The following is a 17,993-nucleotide window of genomic DNA, read 5'->3' on the forward strand; positions in this document are numbered from 1 at the left end:
TTGGTGGAAAATTCATGACAAAGTATCTGCAAGTCATCTTGCAGGTTTATTTGAGGAGAAAAAAACTCCTTGGCTTACCTGTATACAATTTGTAGGAAGCCCCATTTTAATTCACCAAATAGATTAGTCACTATATTTGTTCATCTTTTCAGCAACAGGTAGATGTAGGTGTGCACAGATAATGAATACATATAGATGTGTCCTCATACATATCTTTATACTTTTGCTCCTGAAATTCATGACTGTCACTTTACCATTCTATTACTTGTGTGCATAAGAAAAAGACATCTATATCCCTACAGTTTGAAGGCTGTATTGTATGGCTACACTTTTTCATGTTTTATTGTCACCTTCTTTGTCATCTGTAACTCTTTTTGTCCTTTTTACTATCTGAAAAATCCTCATGTTCTAATATATTTTCTTGCAATATTTTCTAGTATATTTTATTTCAAAGAAGAAAAATCTCAAAGAGACAAAAATTCAGCTGTTAACAACCTTCTTTTAAAGACATAAAATAATCAACTCAAAATCTTCATTTAACTGTTAAAACCAGCAAATACAGAATTCTTGCTATGGGGTAAAATTCACACCTCTGAAGAGGGCCAGTGGTAAGGCAAGCACCAGTCAAGCCGTTGACACATCTTGTGCTGGTCTTCTGCACAGGAGTGAATTTCACTTGAACGGAAAACAAATTAGGTGGTAATAAGATGCCAAGGCCATACTAGTTAGCTTATTTTCATGTTTTTTCTCTAAAAATATATTTTAAAAAAAAAAAAAAAGTGTGTAGAAATACCCACCTTGCACCATCTCCCCTGGCCTTAGAATTACTTGGCAAAAGCTCTCATTTCATTGGTGATCTTAGATTCAGAAGCCTCTAAAAATACAAGCTAGGTGATGTAATTTAAAAAATAGAATTAAAAAGCACACTTACCTCACACAATCAAGCCATCTTCCATAATAGGAAACATTTTTATATTGTTTTACTTTCCTGGGTTCTGCAAGTTTCAAGATACTCTTGTTAATCAATGCTGTGACAAATTTACCAGCAGCATACCAAAGCCTTTTTATAAGATTTCAATTAACAATCAAGCCAAATAAGTATGAACATTGATACAAGAAAGAAATCCCACAGGAAACTTGTCAAAAAAGTCAGTAGTGAGATCTGAGTGCAAATGTGGCTGCATAATTTAAACACAGACCTAGTAAAGGTAATGTAATATCGACGTACTTTTTAATACCAAATGTTGTTTAATATGTGGTTTTATACATATTACTATTACTTTGAAACCTCATCAACAGATGGTAAACAAAAGAGAATAATAAATGTGAATGTCATACAAGTTGTTAGTGCATTGCTTGTCAGCACCACAAGTTACATTACTACCAATGTTTGTACTGTGTTCAAGTGGCAGCAGATAGACATAGTCAGAAAATGTACCTTTGAAGATTTCTCCCTTGGTTTTGTATTTGCCAATTATGAGAACCTTGTGAAGAGCAATACAATGATCAAAAAACATATCATCAGAATTTCCTTCTTTACCCTGTTCTTCTTTCCCAGAAACTGTATGTTCTACTTAAAGCAATTGCTTCACATGCAATGGCCACGAAAATATTATATAAGGTCATTCACATCTGACAAACAAAAGCATGTCTTTTTAACTTTTAAAGGAATATTGCTGAGCATTTCCAAAATTTACCTAGTGTACAAAACCCTAGACTTAGTAGACAAATAGTAACAACACATTTTTAAAGAAACCAAACTCAGGGAGGAATTTTGTCTCTTTTTGTATTAAAAACCATTTACTGAATTTGTTTAATAAAGCAAGCATTACACAATGCTTTAAAATTTTAAAATTCAGGGATAAAAGTTTACTTCAAAAAGATGAATGGAAAATTGTGCTTTCAGACAGTAAAGTTATTTATCATACAGGGGGAACCAATTCATCTCACCATCAGATTCTGGGTAAATTAATATACTCTCTCTCTGTCTCTCTAGATATATAGTTATGCGCAGTTCATATCCAGGTCCTGCAAAAATCTAAAACTATGTGCTTCACTTCAAGTAGCAAAGGCACCTGTGTTATTGTCCCTTTTGGAAAATAAGGTGATCATATGTTCTAGGTTTCCTGATGAAGAATACATTGTTTTCTGGATATCTCTCTTCCATCTCTGTGTTGAGTGGCAGCACAGACCGCAAGAGAAGGCAGTGCCGTACTCCTGCTTACAGTGGAAGAAGTTGCTCTGCAGGCCCTTTGGAGCATCAGACTTGTCACAAGGGAAACCGAACTGAACTGTGAAGCAGAGGGATAGTAACAAAAGGCTATTCTGGTGTGAGGATAAAATGGAGTCATTCTAGCTCCACAAGCAGATGTTGCTACTGGATTGACATGTGGAGCCTGCTCCTGCTGGGGACAGGTAAAGTTTACCATTGGGACAAGCGCAGAGCTCATAGATAGTCTGGCGAGGAGCTGAAGAGCTGGGTGAGGAGGAGGAGGAGAAGGAGGAGGAGGACGAAAAGGACCCCACTGGTAGATTTCCCAGGCGGATTGTATCTGCATTTAAAAATATCTAAAAAGAGGGAGAAAAAAAAATACATAAATTTCTATCAGCAGTGAGACATATTTTAAAGAAGTGCTTTGAGGCAGCTGTGATTTTTTAGAAATATATTTAAAATTTTAGAAATATTTTATTTAAAGTATTATAAAGATATATTAGAAATTACTCTTTTTAGAAGTAAAAAAGCTGTCAGCATTTATTGTTTTTCATCTCTGTGTAGTCATTTCTGCATTAATAGTCATTATGACAATATATGCAATTACTTCACCGACATGTTTATTCAGGTACAAATATTATTATACAAAAACATTTAGACAATATTCTTGAGTAGGTTGAATTTTCACTTGTACTTTTTATGATTAACATTTATTCATTCACAGCAGCCGCATATACTTGCTCTGGCAGAATTTGTATTTTAATAAGTGTGAAGTGATATTAAAGCACATTCCCCAGTGTGTTCCTGTAAGCAGTTGAAAATATGTGCTGAACTGTGCTAAATTGCAGGGGCTTAACAATAACTACTTCCAGAGAATAATTAAATGAGGTTACAAAGACATATGCACAAAATAAAGAGCTTTTTTGACCTAAATTAAGAGGAAGAAAGATTTCAGGTTAAAGTATTATTAAGAAGGTCACCAAGATATTCCCATTTGTTTTTGAACATCAAATATGGTTAAAAAATATTGTAGGTTTTTTTCAATCTGCCATTGGAAATAACATGAGTCAGTATGAAACTGTAGATACCAGTAACATTAATGAACCTGTGTTGAGTTCTCCAATACTTACACTTACATTTGCAGAAAACTATATGTCTTCTACTGGTACAAACAGATGAGTGTCCAGCTGCTCAGAATTTATTTTTTATTTATGGAAAGAGTAAATAAGAGCTAAAGTAAAATCAGTCATTATCTCAGAAGCACACTAAGAACTTCTAGAAGACAGGTAACAAATCAAAATGGGTTTAAGCTCTGGAGGTGACATTTGAAACAGGAAAAGGCGAGTTCCTTAAATACTTGCTAGTGTTTTTTATATGGTATCTAAAATCAACAAAGCCAACTTGACATCATTGACATCAGTGTCGGAACCCAAGGTGTCCCTCAGACACTCTTGGATGTTCCGGGTCCAGGGCAGAAGCCTCTGAGACCCTGGCAGGCAGCCGGAAACCCCTGTGGTTTTGAATTTGACCCATGGAACAATTTACCAACTTTGCAGGAAGAGCAAGAAATCACAAAAGTTTAGATATTATAATAGAAGTAGTCACAAAGTGAAAGGTAGGATTTTTCAGTGCTGTACAGGGGGGTTTTAGGCCTTGTACAGAGGGGTCTGAGTTTTGTACATGGGGGTCAGAAGTTCTAAGATGGAGGGATTTGGGCGTGCCCTGTCCTCCTTCTTTCTCCTTCCTATCCTTCATGTTCTTGGTGATGTTGGCACTCACAGATTGGTTTAGAGTAGAAAGCCACTGTTCAATATAGGTGATAGGCATTGGGGAAAAAAATATAAACATTTAATACGTAATGTGTGATATAAAAGATGGCACCAGCCCCTTGGGCAGGAGAGCCAGAGAGAGACGCAGAGGGAGAAGGAATCAGAGAGAATGTCAGGAAGTCTGTGTGCCTTGAGATAACATGCAATAAACTGCCTTGAGACCAGACGACTGAAGACTACTGAGTCTTCTTTGAAGGTACGGGTTGGAGGAGAGACTTTACCACCACCCGGTGTCACCCCAATCTGGGGGTGATCCCGACACTATAGGAGATAAGTATTATTTTATGATAAAATAAAGTCTCTGGATCAAATTCCACACAGGGAATGATGCATATTCACGTTTCCATCCACAGTAGAAGCACTGTAAATGACTGGAATTATTGAAGGTAATATAGTCTGAAAGCAGCCCCAAACACTACACCTCCTCATCACTGTAAGGTCTCCAGCTCCCACAGTAATCATACTGTTGTGGGAGGAAATACTCACCAAAAGGGACAGAAAGGGAGAATCTCAGAGGCAAAGGTGACATCTGCATGTCACAATGTCTAATTCACATAATGACTGATAGAGGAAGTGATCACAAAACTAAAATGCAGCAAATTATTCTCTTTCTTCTGTAACTTACATAACAAAGAAATTATGTATTTAGATACACATACACACAATGTTGCTTGAAAAGTCCAGCATTACAGACCTGATACAATTATTAGTCACAACACTTGCAGTGACAGATATTATGTAAGAAATGTGGATGGTGTTGGGAACATTTTAATAATGTTCTGCTAGAATTACAACTGAAAAAAAAAAGATTATATATGTTAAAACATTCATCTCAGCTAAAAGTAAGTGTGAAAGTAACTATGGCAAATATAATATGAAAACAAAATAACAGATGGGGAAAAAGAGTTTAATAACAAACTAGAAACTAGGAACTGGTAAAATGTGGGAAGGAAACAAAGGACACAATAATGAATGGAGTGACAAGTATTCTTGTCACTAGTAATTAAAAGTATTCCTTCACTTCTCATACCAAGAAAAAACAAATGGTTACAGGTCCATTATTAAAGTAGTAACAGTAGAGTTATCAATAGCATTGCATAAAAATCCAGTAGCATTTAACAGTGCAAGGTCTATGTAAGTATAAGTGTATCTTTTGTACTAAATGATGCTCAGCATAGTTCTGTACTTGGAGAAAGATCAAAAATTGATGTCAGAACATGACTGTGATAAAATACTTTCAATTTCAACAGTAATTCAACAGGATATTAAACTGGAGCCAGTAATGTCACATACTTTTAATCAGCAGCTCTTGATAACTTTTAACAAATAGAGTTAAAAAAAAAAATCTGAGTGGCCTTTTGGACTTTTAATACTGACTTTCAGTAATCCTTGTTTCATGGTTTAACCCCAGCCAGCAGCCATGTGCTACACAGCCACTCACTCCCACACCAGAAAGATCAGGAAGAAGTTGGTAGGGTAGAAGCTGGAAAACTCATGGTTTGAGATAAAGACAGTTTAAGAGTGAAAGCTATGCACAAAAGCAAAGCAAAATAAGGAATTAATTCACTGTTTCCCATGGGCAGGCAGGTGTTCAGCCATCTCCAGGAGAGAAGGGCCCTGTCACACGTAACAATGACTTGGGAACACAAACATCAGCACTCCGAAGGCCCTTCCCCTTATTCCTTTTTCCCCCAGGAACTTTATAGAGAGAGCCTGATGTCATAGAGTATGGAATATCCCTTTGGTCAATTGAGGTCACCTGCCTTGTGTCACCTCCCGCTTCCCATGCACCCCCAGTCTCCTCCCCAGCAGGGCAGTATGAAAAGCAGAATAATCCTTGGGTCTGTGTAATATGTGTGTAATATCTGCTCAGCAACAACAAAAACATCTCTACACTATCAACTGTGTTCACCACAAATCCAAAACACAGCCCCATACCAGTCACTGTGAAGAAAATAAACACTGTCGCAGCCAAAACCAGCACACCTTGATATACTTGGAATACCAAAGAAATGAAAAAGACTATTTCTATGGAAGCTGGAGACATTCCAATATCATATATGGAATTATAAAAAGCACTTCAATATAGAAAATATACGTGTAAGGCAATCCAACAAAATAGAGTCTATCTTTATGTATATATTAAAAGTATATATATATTAATATTATATATATATATATTCTTTATACTTTTGGCAGATTGTGTGATTGGCCATTTTAACAGCTTAGCTTAGTCTTCCCCGGTCCTGCGCAGCTCTGGAGAGCATGGAATGGCGCTGCTTCTCGGCGGGACCCGGGGCTGCCACTTCCTCCCAGGTGCTTCTGTGTTCTGTGCACCGGGGTGGGGCTGGCCGCTTCTGCTGCCATGCGCGAGGGGCGAGACAAAGAGGGAAGGAATTGTCCACTCCATCCACGTGGTTGGCTGGAGAGCTTTTATTTGCTGCGGGGAGCTGCGGTGGAGAGCCGCGCCTCGCTCCCTAGCACTGCGTGGACAAAATGGCCACGAACAAAAGAACGCATGGGGTTTTATAGGGGGCGGGCTGAGGGGGGTGGAGGCCCCCCTCGCCCAATGGGGGCAGGCTACGGGGGAGTGACGTGCACCGGGGTAACCAATGGGGACGCGACAGGGGCGGACACAGGGCTCCGGGGCGAATGGGGTTGCAGGAACGGGGTGACAGACACAGAACTCTCCGGAGTGGACAGGGGGGTGGTTACAGGACTGGCATGGTGAGCTCCAATGGTAAGAGACCCAGAGCGGGCCACCACGGTGGGGGGAACACGGGGGGTACACTGGGGTACACAGAACTGGCTAGCTAACATAAATCAGAACCCCTAATCTGAACCCAAACCTGGGATGCAGCACATGATGGGGAAGGTCCATGAGAAATCTGTAATACCAAACTAAATGGGTTCTAAAAGACATGCTTTGATTCAAACAAGAATTAACTCAAAAAATCAGAGGGCCTATGTGTCAGAGATCTGGCTGGAGTTAAATCTCTTGAACTTTATTATATTATTTGCTGTGAGCTCAATAATTTTTCCATTTGTTTACATCAAGACAGCTAAAATTCTACGATCTATCATTGCAGGTCTTCTGTAGTGTACTGCTCCAAGACTTTAATCCAGAGCACTTTACTCTGATGTGCATTACAATGTAGCTCAGTTATTTTGCTCATTAAATGAAATGATCTTTAATAAGCATAGCTGTGCAGGCTTTTCCACTGAATATCACACTTTGATGTACAAAAATCCAGGTTTATCTGGTATCATAATCCTGCGTGGTAGCTATCCAGTCCTGTCCTAGTATGCATCCCAGAACATCTGGTGAGCAGTGTGGGTACTAGGATATGGTGTCTGAGAAAAATTGAACTGGCTTTTTGAGAGGGTGATATCTGCTGCAGTGAGTCCAATTTAATCCCATCCCTATAGCTACACCCTGGTGAAGCCTGAGTTGAAGAGGATTAATAAAGATGGTTTAAAGCCAGTATTAAACTCTACCTTGTATATATGCTGTCAAGGTTATAAATGAAAGAGGAAATTTAGAGATGCAACATTGCTATCTATTAATTAAGCAGGAATCCAAATATACTGCCAGAGTATCCCAACACATTAGGAATTTCATTGTACATATTTGAGAATTTATGTTTTCTATCCTCTGATCTGCTGAAAACTGAAATTCATGGCTGAAAAGTCCTCCAACACAAGCAAAACTTAAACTACTTACTGTTTTATGCCTATTCTTATCAGGTGTTTAAAGAGAAGGGAAGAAGTGGCAAGACAAAAAATTAAAAAGTGTGATGTTTCTAGGGAACACTGTTGCTAGATGGCAGTAGTTAACAGAAGTGCCTGTGTACATGGTGTTTCTCTAATCTGTTTTGCTGTGAGAGGTATGAGATAAGCCATTTAATACCTCGCATGCATCAAGGCAATGTAGGCCAGTCGTACTCTTTCTGAGAGTCTTACTCCTCAGCAGATAAATAGGCACAAATAAAACCAAAGCCTTCATTCATTCTTGAAACATTGTAGGAGACTGACTGGCAGACTGCAAGATGGAAAAGGCAGCTGCTACTCAGAGAAATGTTATTTCATGGAGAGCAGAATGCTGAGCAGCATCATGCTCTCTAAATACTTGAGGTTTAGAAATCCCAGATCATTGCTTTGTCATGTGCATGGTAGTACAGAGAAAAATACACTAGTTCTATATTGTTTAAAAGTAGATCCAATTTCTGACTAATTAAAGAATCAAACTGAATCACCCTAGTGTATGTGATAAGAATGGAAAAATGGTACTCTTTTTATATACAATTTTTGCTAACAAAGATCTGCCATTCACCTGCTCATCAGACTGTATTGTTAATCTGAACATTGAGAGGGAAAGGGAGAGGAGGGCAAGCCAGATAACATAGATTAGCTACAAGACAAAGAACTAAATTGAAGGAGCAAACTTCTAGTGGGAAATATGTAGGCATGAGGTAAAAAATCAAATACTCATACAAGCCTTAAATATATGATATGAACCTGTCATGTATAAAATTCTCCAATGGGTCTTAGTTGAGACAGCAAATGACAGTTTAAGTTGATACAGCCAAATTAAAAAACTTCGGATTTATAGACTGAAGAATTTTCTTTATCCATGTACTCTTTGATTAAACAGGCATCTCTATAGGGCTGCAAAGGCATATTCCAGGTCTAATGTAGATAAGAAATGGCAGGAAACTGCAGAAAATGTGAAAGAAAGAAAGGAAATCTGATAGGTGGGTGTTAATCAACCAGTATAATAAGATACTGTAGTGATGTCTCACTAAATAAACATTTTGGATTCCCTAAAATATTCAATTATTCTGAATTACAGGAATGCAAGGTTTTTTCTTCGTCTTTTTGCTATTTTGCATAGTCTATCAGAAGCATCCTACAAAGAGGATTACACAGATTAGGTCACTAGATTCAGCTATATAATTTTAATATGCTGATGTGTTTCAATATTCAAGGTTAAGATGAACTATAGGATAAATTGAAGTACTTTAGTTTGCATGGACCATTTATTCTAACACATCTGTGGCTTTCATTAAATCTAAATGATAGTTCTGACAAAAGGAATAAAAAGTCATAATGAAAAATTAAAATATTAACTTGATAGCATATATACTGGAAAATTTAAGCATATGGTGGTACAATATCTGGAATCATATTAGTCATAATGATTAATAGCTTTGAGGAACAGTTAAACAGTGAAATTAATGTAACGACTGAGATAAAACTTAATATACTAAACATTCAGAGAAAACCAAAATATCTAGTACAAACTATGCAATGAAAATGTTTTCTCTACAGTGCTAGGATCAGTTGACCACAAGACAAATGAGACCTTCAGGCCTAAGGGTGGCCTGGTGTGGTGAATGTTCTCTTTCTAAAGATTATACCTGGTACACCTGAGCACAGCCACCCTGGCAGCATTGCTCCCATTCCCATCTCCATGTTATGACTACAGCTACTGAGAACTGAAAGGGATTTGAAAAATAACATATCCATATGTTAAAAACAACACTGTACATTAGTGAAGTGGACAGTTCATTCTTGAATGGAAGAATTTATGTTTTGACTCATCGGTACCAAAGAGGTGTTTGTGAGGGTAAGGATTCATTTTAAGTACAAATTTTTGTAAATTTAATACACAAAAGTATATATTGGTACTTCTGAGTTATAATCCCAATACAATATATCGGTGCCTACTGAAGAAAAACACTTTCTGGTGTATTTATTCTTTCTGTTACAGAAATAATTTTCAGTCTTTGGAAATTCATTCAATCTTGGACAGATGGGACTTCTTTGTGGTTTATGTACACAATCCAGAAAAGAAAATGTACTTGGAATATTTGTGCTTCATTTACAGAGTACAAAAACTTAATTACCATTTAAATAATCATTAGATTAAAAGTTATATTATATTAAAATATATAATAAATAATTCATTGTCACTTTTACCTTTCTAATAAAATTTCTTATGGTGTGAATCTTGAAAATTTAGCCATGAAAAAACATTTTAAATATATGGGTGTTGTCAGTTAAATTGCTTTGGATTTGTATTTTTGATTGTAAACTGGTACGGAACAGTGTGGGTTTTTTTCTATAAATAAATTACACATGAATAACTGGTTTGAAAATAAAAGGGTTTTTAAAAAATAATATGCATTTGATTTTAAGTATCTGTCAAAACACCCTAATAGAATTTTTTAACCTATAATTAAAAAAATACAGAAAAAAATCCCTTCATTTTCACTAATCTTTTTCTTCACAGACAACAGTAAGAAGTCAGCTGCTTAATACCATGAAAAAGGCTTTGAAAACAAAATGCATCACACGTATTAGATAATTGTTGGTGAATAAAAAGTGACTCTTTGAGGTCTAGAGCCTGCCATTGCTTACTGTCTATTGAACTCAATTCATGCATACAAACATTTAGGTTTTTTTGCATACATTTAGTCTCAGATAAACATAACTTGGTTGAATTGAACTCATCTATGAAATGTTTTTGACTTTGATCAACCATTCCTCCATAGTTATGGCAAGCAGCGTGTACAACAAGGTAATTCAATTTCAGTGTATCTACTTAATTTAAAAAGTCCTGTTTCTTTTTTATTTTGTTTCAGCACACAAAAAACATCCACAAAAATGCCACCAAATGCTTTAAAATGGTATAGTTACTTGAGCTTACAAATGAACTGCAGTTTTATTAAATATTAATAAATCTTAATTATTAATCACTGTTTTAAATGCATCTCCTGGATTTAGAACTGGATAGGATTATAGATCAAATGTTAGTCCTATATGCGTTTGTTAGGCTTTACAAAATAATATTGTCTGTGTGTTTCATTAAATGTGCTGTCCTAAAACAGTAAATATAAACTTGGCCTATTGTCTGCCACACTGATTTTGAGTAAACTTTGTCTGTTTATGAATATTGCTCATTTTTAATGTGACAGCTATAAGCCTTACCATAATGAGGGATCAGCCTCATTACGCCAGAAACAACAAAATATACTCTACAATTATGCTATGATAGAGTGTAATTTGACAGGGAAATACAAGGGCATAAAGAGGTAAATAGGAAAAAGGTCATAGACAAGGTGACTAATACGAATACATTTGTAAAAATGAGAAGCCTCTGTACATTTTTCTCCTTTTATTGACTTCATCTTTGACAGTCAACAGGATGCAATGAAAGTGCGGAGACTAACTTGCATAGAAGCTCCTTGGAAAGACACATAGCAGCTGCTCAAGATTCCTAAGAGCTGAGCCTGCTTAGCAGCCTTCTGCTTCAGAGACTGATGCAGCCAATACCCCAGAGTGCCGTGCAGCCCTTCAGAGGGGCCTCGACAGGCTGGAGTGATGGGCAGAGAGAAACATTCTGAAATTCAGCCAAGGCAAGTGCAGGGTCCTGTACTTGGGGAGGAGTAACCCCGTGCACCAGCACAGACTGGGGATTGACCTGCTGGAAAGCAGCTGTACAGGGAAGGACCTGGGGGTTCTGGTGGACAACAAACTGTCCATGAGCCAGCAGTGTGGATGAGAAGGCCAATGGTGTCCTGGGGTGCATTAGGAAGAACATTGCCAGCAGGCTGAGGGAGGTGATCCTGCCCCTCTTAGTACTGGTGAGGCCACATCAGGAGTGCTGTGCCCAGTTCTGGGCTCCGCAGGGCAGGAGAGACATGGAGCAGATCCAGTGGAAGGCAATAAAGATGAGTAAGGGATTGGAGCATCTCTCTTGTGAGGAAAGGCTGAAGGAGCTGGGCCTGTTCAGCTTCAAGAACAGACATCTGGGAGGGGACCTCATCAATAACTATGAGTATCTGCACAAAGGGTCTCAGAGAATGGATCCAGGCTCTTCTTTGTGGTGCCAAGTAACAGGTTAAGAGGCAATGGACAGAAACCCTTTCACAGAAAGTTCCACCTAAATATGAGAAAGAACTTCTTTACTGTGTGGGTGACTGAGAGCTGTCACAGACTGCCCAGAAAAGTTGTAGATTCTGGAGGTATTGGAACTGGAGATATTCAGGAACTGTCTGGACACAGTCCTGTGTACTCTAGAATGACCCAGCTTGAGCAGGAAGTAGGACCAGATGACCCATTGTGGTGCTCTTCCAACTTGACCTATTCTGTGATTCTGGATGGTCAAAACTATTAACAATTAGTTGTTAGGTCAATGAGTGGAGACCATCAAAGAGACCTTTCAGCTTGCTATCCTTATACAATTATATGTTTCAGGTTCAATTTGAACACTTTTATGTCTAGTAAAATTATGTATCTACACAATTCAAAATTTATTTGTACTTTTGCATTACACTTTTATTTGAAAAAGCAGTAGTGAACTAGCAGTCATTGTACTGAATTTCCAGACAAGAAATGATCTTTTTCTTCTTATGTGAACCAGTGGATTCAGCTGTAGCCTTGTCGTGGTTTGACACGGAAGTGAATTTTCTCAGGAAGTTGGGGTCAAGCCAATCAATGGTCAGGTTTGGATATTGGCACTTGGCGTGACCGTTGAAGGCATGGACACGCCTCTGAGAACACAGGGGGTTAAAAGCAAGAACTCCCAGGAGAACTTTCTCTTTGGTTCCAGTCAGAGTGCAGTGCAGACTCTCCCCTGCCCAGCCACAAGGGTGGGCAGAGGGGTGGGGGAGGGGAAGCCACGTGGCCTGGGAGACGTAGGACAGGGGGTGAAGGGACTGGAACTGGGCCGGCCCCTGCGGATGGAAGGGTGGAGGAAAACTAAGATGCCTTCGTTCCCCCACCCAGAGAGAAAGAGACAGGGATCCTGAAGGCACCTGGAAATTTGCTAGCAGAGGAGAAAGTGAAGCGGAGTGGCGGGGCGGGGGGGAGGGTGCTCAGCCGTGGGAGTTGGAGTTCTGGGCAGCTGAGATTTCAGCTGTCTGGGGAGCCCGAGACTTTTAACCTCCTTCTTGGACAATGAAAGCTTTGTGAAACACTACTCCTCCTCGGTTTGGAAGAGAAAAGAGACAGTCTGGGACCTGAGATGTCAGAAGATGGGGAAAGAATCCTAGGTGGGAGGAGATGATGGAGTGGCTTTTGGCTGGACTTTTCTTGTATAGCCATAGGCTGAACCAATTTCTCCTGCAACAGAGACTGCATTTTTAGGGGGATGCAATGGTTGGAGCCAAGAGAGTGACCTGCTGCAGTGATGAGGAGGGTGTGGTGGTACCCTCTGTCTTCAGGAAGAAGATCTCTGTTCTTGAGACCCTCAGCCCCAGGAGAGGAGAAAAGTGGGGGGGGGACTGTTGTTCCAAAGATGAGAAACTGTTGCACCCTCGGAACCAGGGGAGGAGGAAAATGGGGGGGGACTGTGGTCCCAAAATGAGAAACTGAACCGCTGTTCTTTTGGTCCTTGGCAAAGCATCCTTAAAGAAGCTCTATGAGCAGTCTGTCTGCACACGGTGGTGAGAGCACTGTGACATGGAAAGGAGAGTGTCACACTGGCAGATCTTCTCCGGGCAGTTGCCATGTGTGACATGGGAACACAGGGTTACAATTGTGTTTCCTGGGGGTCTATGGTACAGGAGAGACCCCTATCTCCCCTGATGGACTGAGAGCTGATTAGTTGAGGGGTGGTAACCTGAACAGGAATCCCGGATGGTGTCTCACTGTGATTTGGTGGAAAGTGGGCTGGGGGGAGGAGGAGTGTTTTGGAGGGTTTTCATTCCGAATTCTGTGTCTTTTATTATAGTAGTAGTAGCTTAATAAAGTTTTTCCCTTTGTTTTTAAGCTTGGACCTGCTCTGCTCTGTTCCTGATCGCATCTCACAGCATTTATTTGGGAAAAGTGCATTTTCATGGGGACACAGGCATTGCGCCAGGGTCAAACCATGACAAGCCTAGAGCTTCACATTTCATGTTCCTTGTAAATGATTGCTGCTTTAAACCACTGGTTGTGGTTTATTTATAGAATAATACATAGTTCACAATTAAATGCCAAGTTATAATTGAATCAAAGGATTCTGCTGATGCCTCGGCTCACAAGGGTGCAGCTCAAGAGCTTCAGAAAGGGCAGCAGAATCTGAATCTAAATTACAGCCCCCAGTATTCAGTCTGGGATCACACACTATGATGCGTAATAGGGCTAAAAGGATTATTATAATACTGCAGTAAATAAAAAGAAAATGTATCAAACAGCAGAATTCAGGATGTTTGCAGAGGCATTCAGTTTATGATGTGGGAGGCTAAAGATTATACTGCAGAGAAATAAAGATAGAGGAAAAGTATTTCATAAACACATTTTTGTTCTTAAAAATATTCTGAATTAATTCTTAAATAAAAGGAAAATCTATTTTTCAAAGTCAGTAAATGCATAATGCTCTGTAACATGGCTATAATTGGTTGGTCCCAGGTGCCACATAGCCATTTTCTGTCATAATAGGGCAATAACTTTGCTAGAGAAAGAAAATACTAATTCATATATCTTTGATGAGTTTTTGAAAAAGCTTTCAAACATTAAAAAAATTAAATTTCACTAACTAGAATAAAAATAGTACAAAAGCCTTTGCTTGTCTTTCTAGTACAAATTGTCTTAGCATGAAAATGGCTCACAGATCCAATTCACAAAGACAACACTAATTTATTTGTGGAGGAAACCTGACTTATAAGCCATTCAATTCTTAGGCTAAAATGATTATTTTTAATACAGATACTTTGTAATTTTAGAATGTGTTTTCTTAAAAATTAATAATGATAAAACCTTTAAGCACTTTTTTAAACTATCCACTAATATGGTTTATCTGTTGGGCTGTAAGCAGGAAAAGCAATCAATATTTTGTTATGTAGATGTTTATGTAGATTTAACCCATCGGATGTTTACCTTGGTTCCTCACACCAGGCTGTAATTAGTCCAGCAATTCCCTAACATGGCCATAGTAACTTTGCACAACAGTTAATGTTCTGGTGCCTGTCATATGCCTTCCAAAGGGTTTCTACATTTTCCTCTAACCCTCTCCAGTGGAAGAAATTAAACAGTGGACCACAGAGGCATTGGTCAGACCTCAGGACAGAATTTCTCTGTGGATTTCAGCTACAGTTCATTTCAGATCTTACTGAAATTGCAAGCATTCAAGACTTTGAACTTTGTCAGGTGTATATTTATTGAACACTTCATTGGGAAAGAATGGAGAAAGGTTGGTGATTTGTTTCCTGATAATTTTCAATCTAACATTTATGTAGGAAATTGTAGATGTGCAAAGTCTTGTCACACAGAGAAAATACTGATTTTTAATAAGAAGGTCAGAAAAGTCAGATTTTCACTGGCATTTTTTTACTACAAAGCGTTTAACACCGAATTGAATTCCTGTTCTGAATAATATATAATATAGGCATTATATCTGTTTCTTGGATTCCCATTGTCAAAGTGCAACTGAGGTCATAGGACATTATTTCCAGAACTACCTTTCCAACAAGATATAGTAAATACTTATGAAAAACAAGAAGTTATGCAATTAAATCACAATGTTGATCTAGAGAACAAAACCTGATGGATCCACAGATAAAATATTTGTATGAAGAGGTGTATTATGCAAAACAAACAGAATATAGAAACAAGCACTGCTTAAAGAATCATGGGAGAGTAAGGAATGGTAAGTCTTTCTGTTGGCTTCTCTTTTTTAAACTTTAATTTTACTTTAAGTTTTACTTTTCCTCTCTGGCAATATCATGAAGGGAAAGAACAAAAAAATACACTCTATTTGTAAAATTTATGTTAATAAATTTAGGAAACACAATAGATTTGGCCAGGTAGTGATTTATGAAAGGGAAATTAAGACAGGTAACAGGAAGCTCTAGACTCAAAAATACCCACAGAAAGGACAATGATGAGGTAGGACAATATTTACTATTAAAAGAAGATTAGATTTTTTACTTCTATCTCAGCAACATTAAGAAACAGTAAGAGAGGTGGTAAGTAAAGATGAGAGACTGGGGAAAGAGCTGATTTTGGAGAAACTCAAAAATAAGGTGGGGCATGTGGTATATTAATATTTGAGACTCTGAATTAGGAAAACATAGTGCGTTAATTATGCTGGACAGATACTTGCATCAATTAAAAAATGTTATCAAAATAGGCTTTTGATGCAGTATATTGGCCAAAATGTTCCTGTCTGCACTGTAATGCAGAGTGTGCATTCAAGGGGACTGTCTGCCACAGATGTGAATGTTGGTTTTGTTTGGTTTTGCTTATGTTGGATAGTATGTAAAACATCTAGAAACATTTGGAAGAGAATACAAAGCACAAACACAAAAGGCAAAAAATTCTAAAGAGCTCCATTCACAATGAGATATTTATATTATGGATTTCCAAAAATGCTGTACTGTAGAAAGCCCCTGTGAGAACAATTTGAAAATCTATCAATTTCTCCAAAGTGCCTAATAGAAATCTGAGAGCTCTTGATAACCTTCAACAAGTATTTTGCTTTTTTTTTTAATGTTATATCATTTTACAGTCTGAAGATGAAAGGACTCTGATACCACCAATCCTTCATGCATTTCTACAATGCCTAGATTGCCATCCCAACAAATGACCCAATTTTGAATAATTTGCATGAGTTCACACAGGTTTACATGCTAAGAATATTTATCAAAGTCTTTTTATGTCAATCACTTATCACTGATCTCTGAAACTACACACTAATGAAATGGGAGAGAGCTACTCCCGAGAGCTATGATGGAACTACTCTGTCTCTCTTACAGGGGTAGTAAAAGATTAAGGAGTTAAACCACAGGTAAAGCAAATTTGTTAAACCTCTTAATCATGGTTTAATGATGCATTAATCCAAATTAATCCAAACTTTTCTGTTTTATTTTGACAGATTAATCCAAATAATTTTTTTAATCAGTATCACTTAACCAACTCTGTTCCATGGAAGCTTTTTCTTTGACTCTTAATTTACAAGCAATTCTAATCTGTATTAACTAAATTTATTTTCAGTGTGAATGAAAATTACAGATTCAAATACTTGTAAAAAAGAAAATAAGTATTAATAGTCAAACAAGTTAACTAAAATTACTTTAACAAAGGCAAATGCAGAACACTTTATGTTGTTTACCTTGCTGCTGAATAAACCCTCCTCACATTGTTTGTGTTATACTGGGCAGAGCTGTAGAACATTTCTCTGCTGGCTGAACTTACCTCCCCTTCTGTGGACTGTAAGTGCAGTTCTTTCCTACAGGTAGCCTTTAAGTCTCCTGCAGCTGCGTTGACTTGCACTCCCCTGGGTGCTTCCATCACCAAAGATCTAGTAGGAGATTCAAGTCTGAAAGACAAAAACAATCACTGAGAAAAAAATGCACTGAATTTAACCACCAAAAACTCCCCAGCCTCAAAACCCACGATGCAGGTAGATATTAACATATTGTGAAAGGTAATAAAGGAAAACCAGATTATATGTGTGATTCTATGACTGCCTTTTATGACACAGAGAAAGAAAAAAGTTAAGCATTTAAGATTAAACTGATATAAGCTTATCTGCTTAGTGATTCTTTCTGGCACTAGCACTTAATGCATCCAACTGTACTAATATTGAAATATAGGTACTTGAGAATCTGCACATCTCTGTTAATGCTTCTGTAATGTCAGCTAAATACAAAAATCCTCTTAGTGACTGATGACAAATGTTTAATGAAATAAAGAGAAAACAAAACCTTTAAATGTTTTAAATGATGTGAAACTGGTTAAAATTATTTTGCCTTGACAGACTCATTCATGTTTTGGATATGTTTAGCAGCTTTATGTATGAAGAGAGGAAAAGAACATATGTTATGTTGCTATTATTTGCGGGGCATTGTATGGTTTTTCTGTTCTCCAAAATACTCATTATGTTCATATAATCCTGTTATAGTAGGTTTAAGACACACATCACTGCTTCTTGGTATGTTTACTCAAAGCAATTCTTGTTCTAC

The 17,993-nt window shown here is 37.8% G+C and overlaps 1 protein-coding gene across 1 annotated transcript in view; it reads right to left on the reverse strand.

Moving 5' to 3' along the window:
- Window positions 1-2,210: 2,210 nt before the first annotated feature.
- Window positions 2,211-17,993, reverse strand: part of SGCZ (sarcoglycan zeta) — a 173,575-nt gene continuing 157,792 nt past the window's right edge. Inside the window, exons 6-7 of the mRNA XM_053940643.1 lie at window positions 17,224-17,347; window positions 2,211-2,568 (exon numbers count right to left, since the gene is read on the reverse strand). Coding sequence (XP_053796618.1) covers window positions 2,353-2,568; window positions 17,224-17,347 — 340 coding nt within the window. The 3' untranslated portion in view covers window positions 2,211-2,352. The remainder of the gene's footprint in view (window positions 2,569-17,223; window positions 17,348-17,993) is intronic.

This window comes from Vidua chalybeata, chromosome 4 (assembly GCF_026979565.1).
Source record: "Vidua chalybeata isolate OUT-0048 chromosome 4, bVidCha1 merged haplotype, whole genome shotgun sequence".
NCBI lineage: Eukaryota > Metazoa > Chordata > Aves > Passeriformes > Viduidae > Vidua > Vidua chalybeata.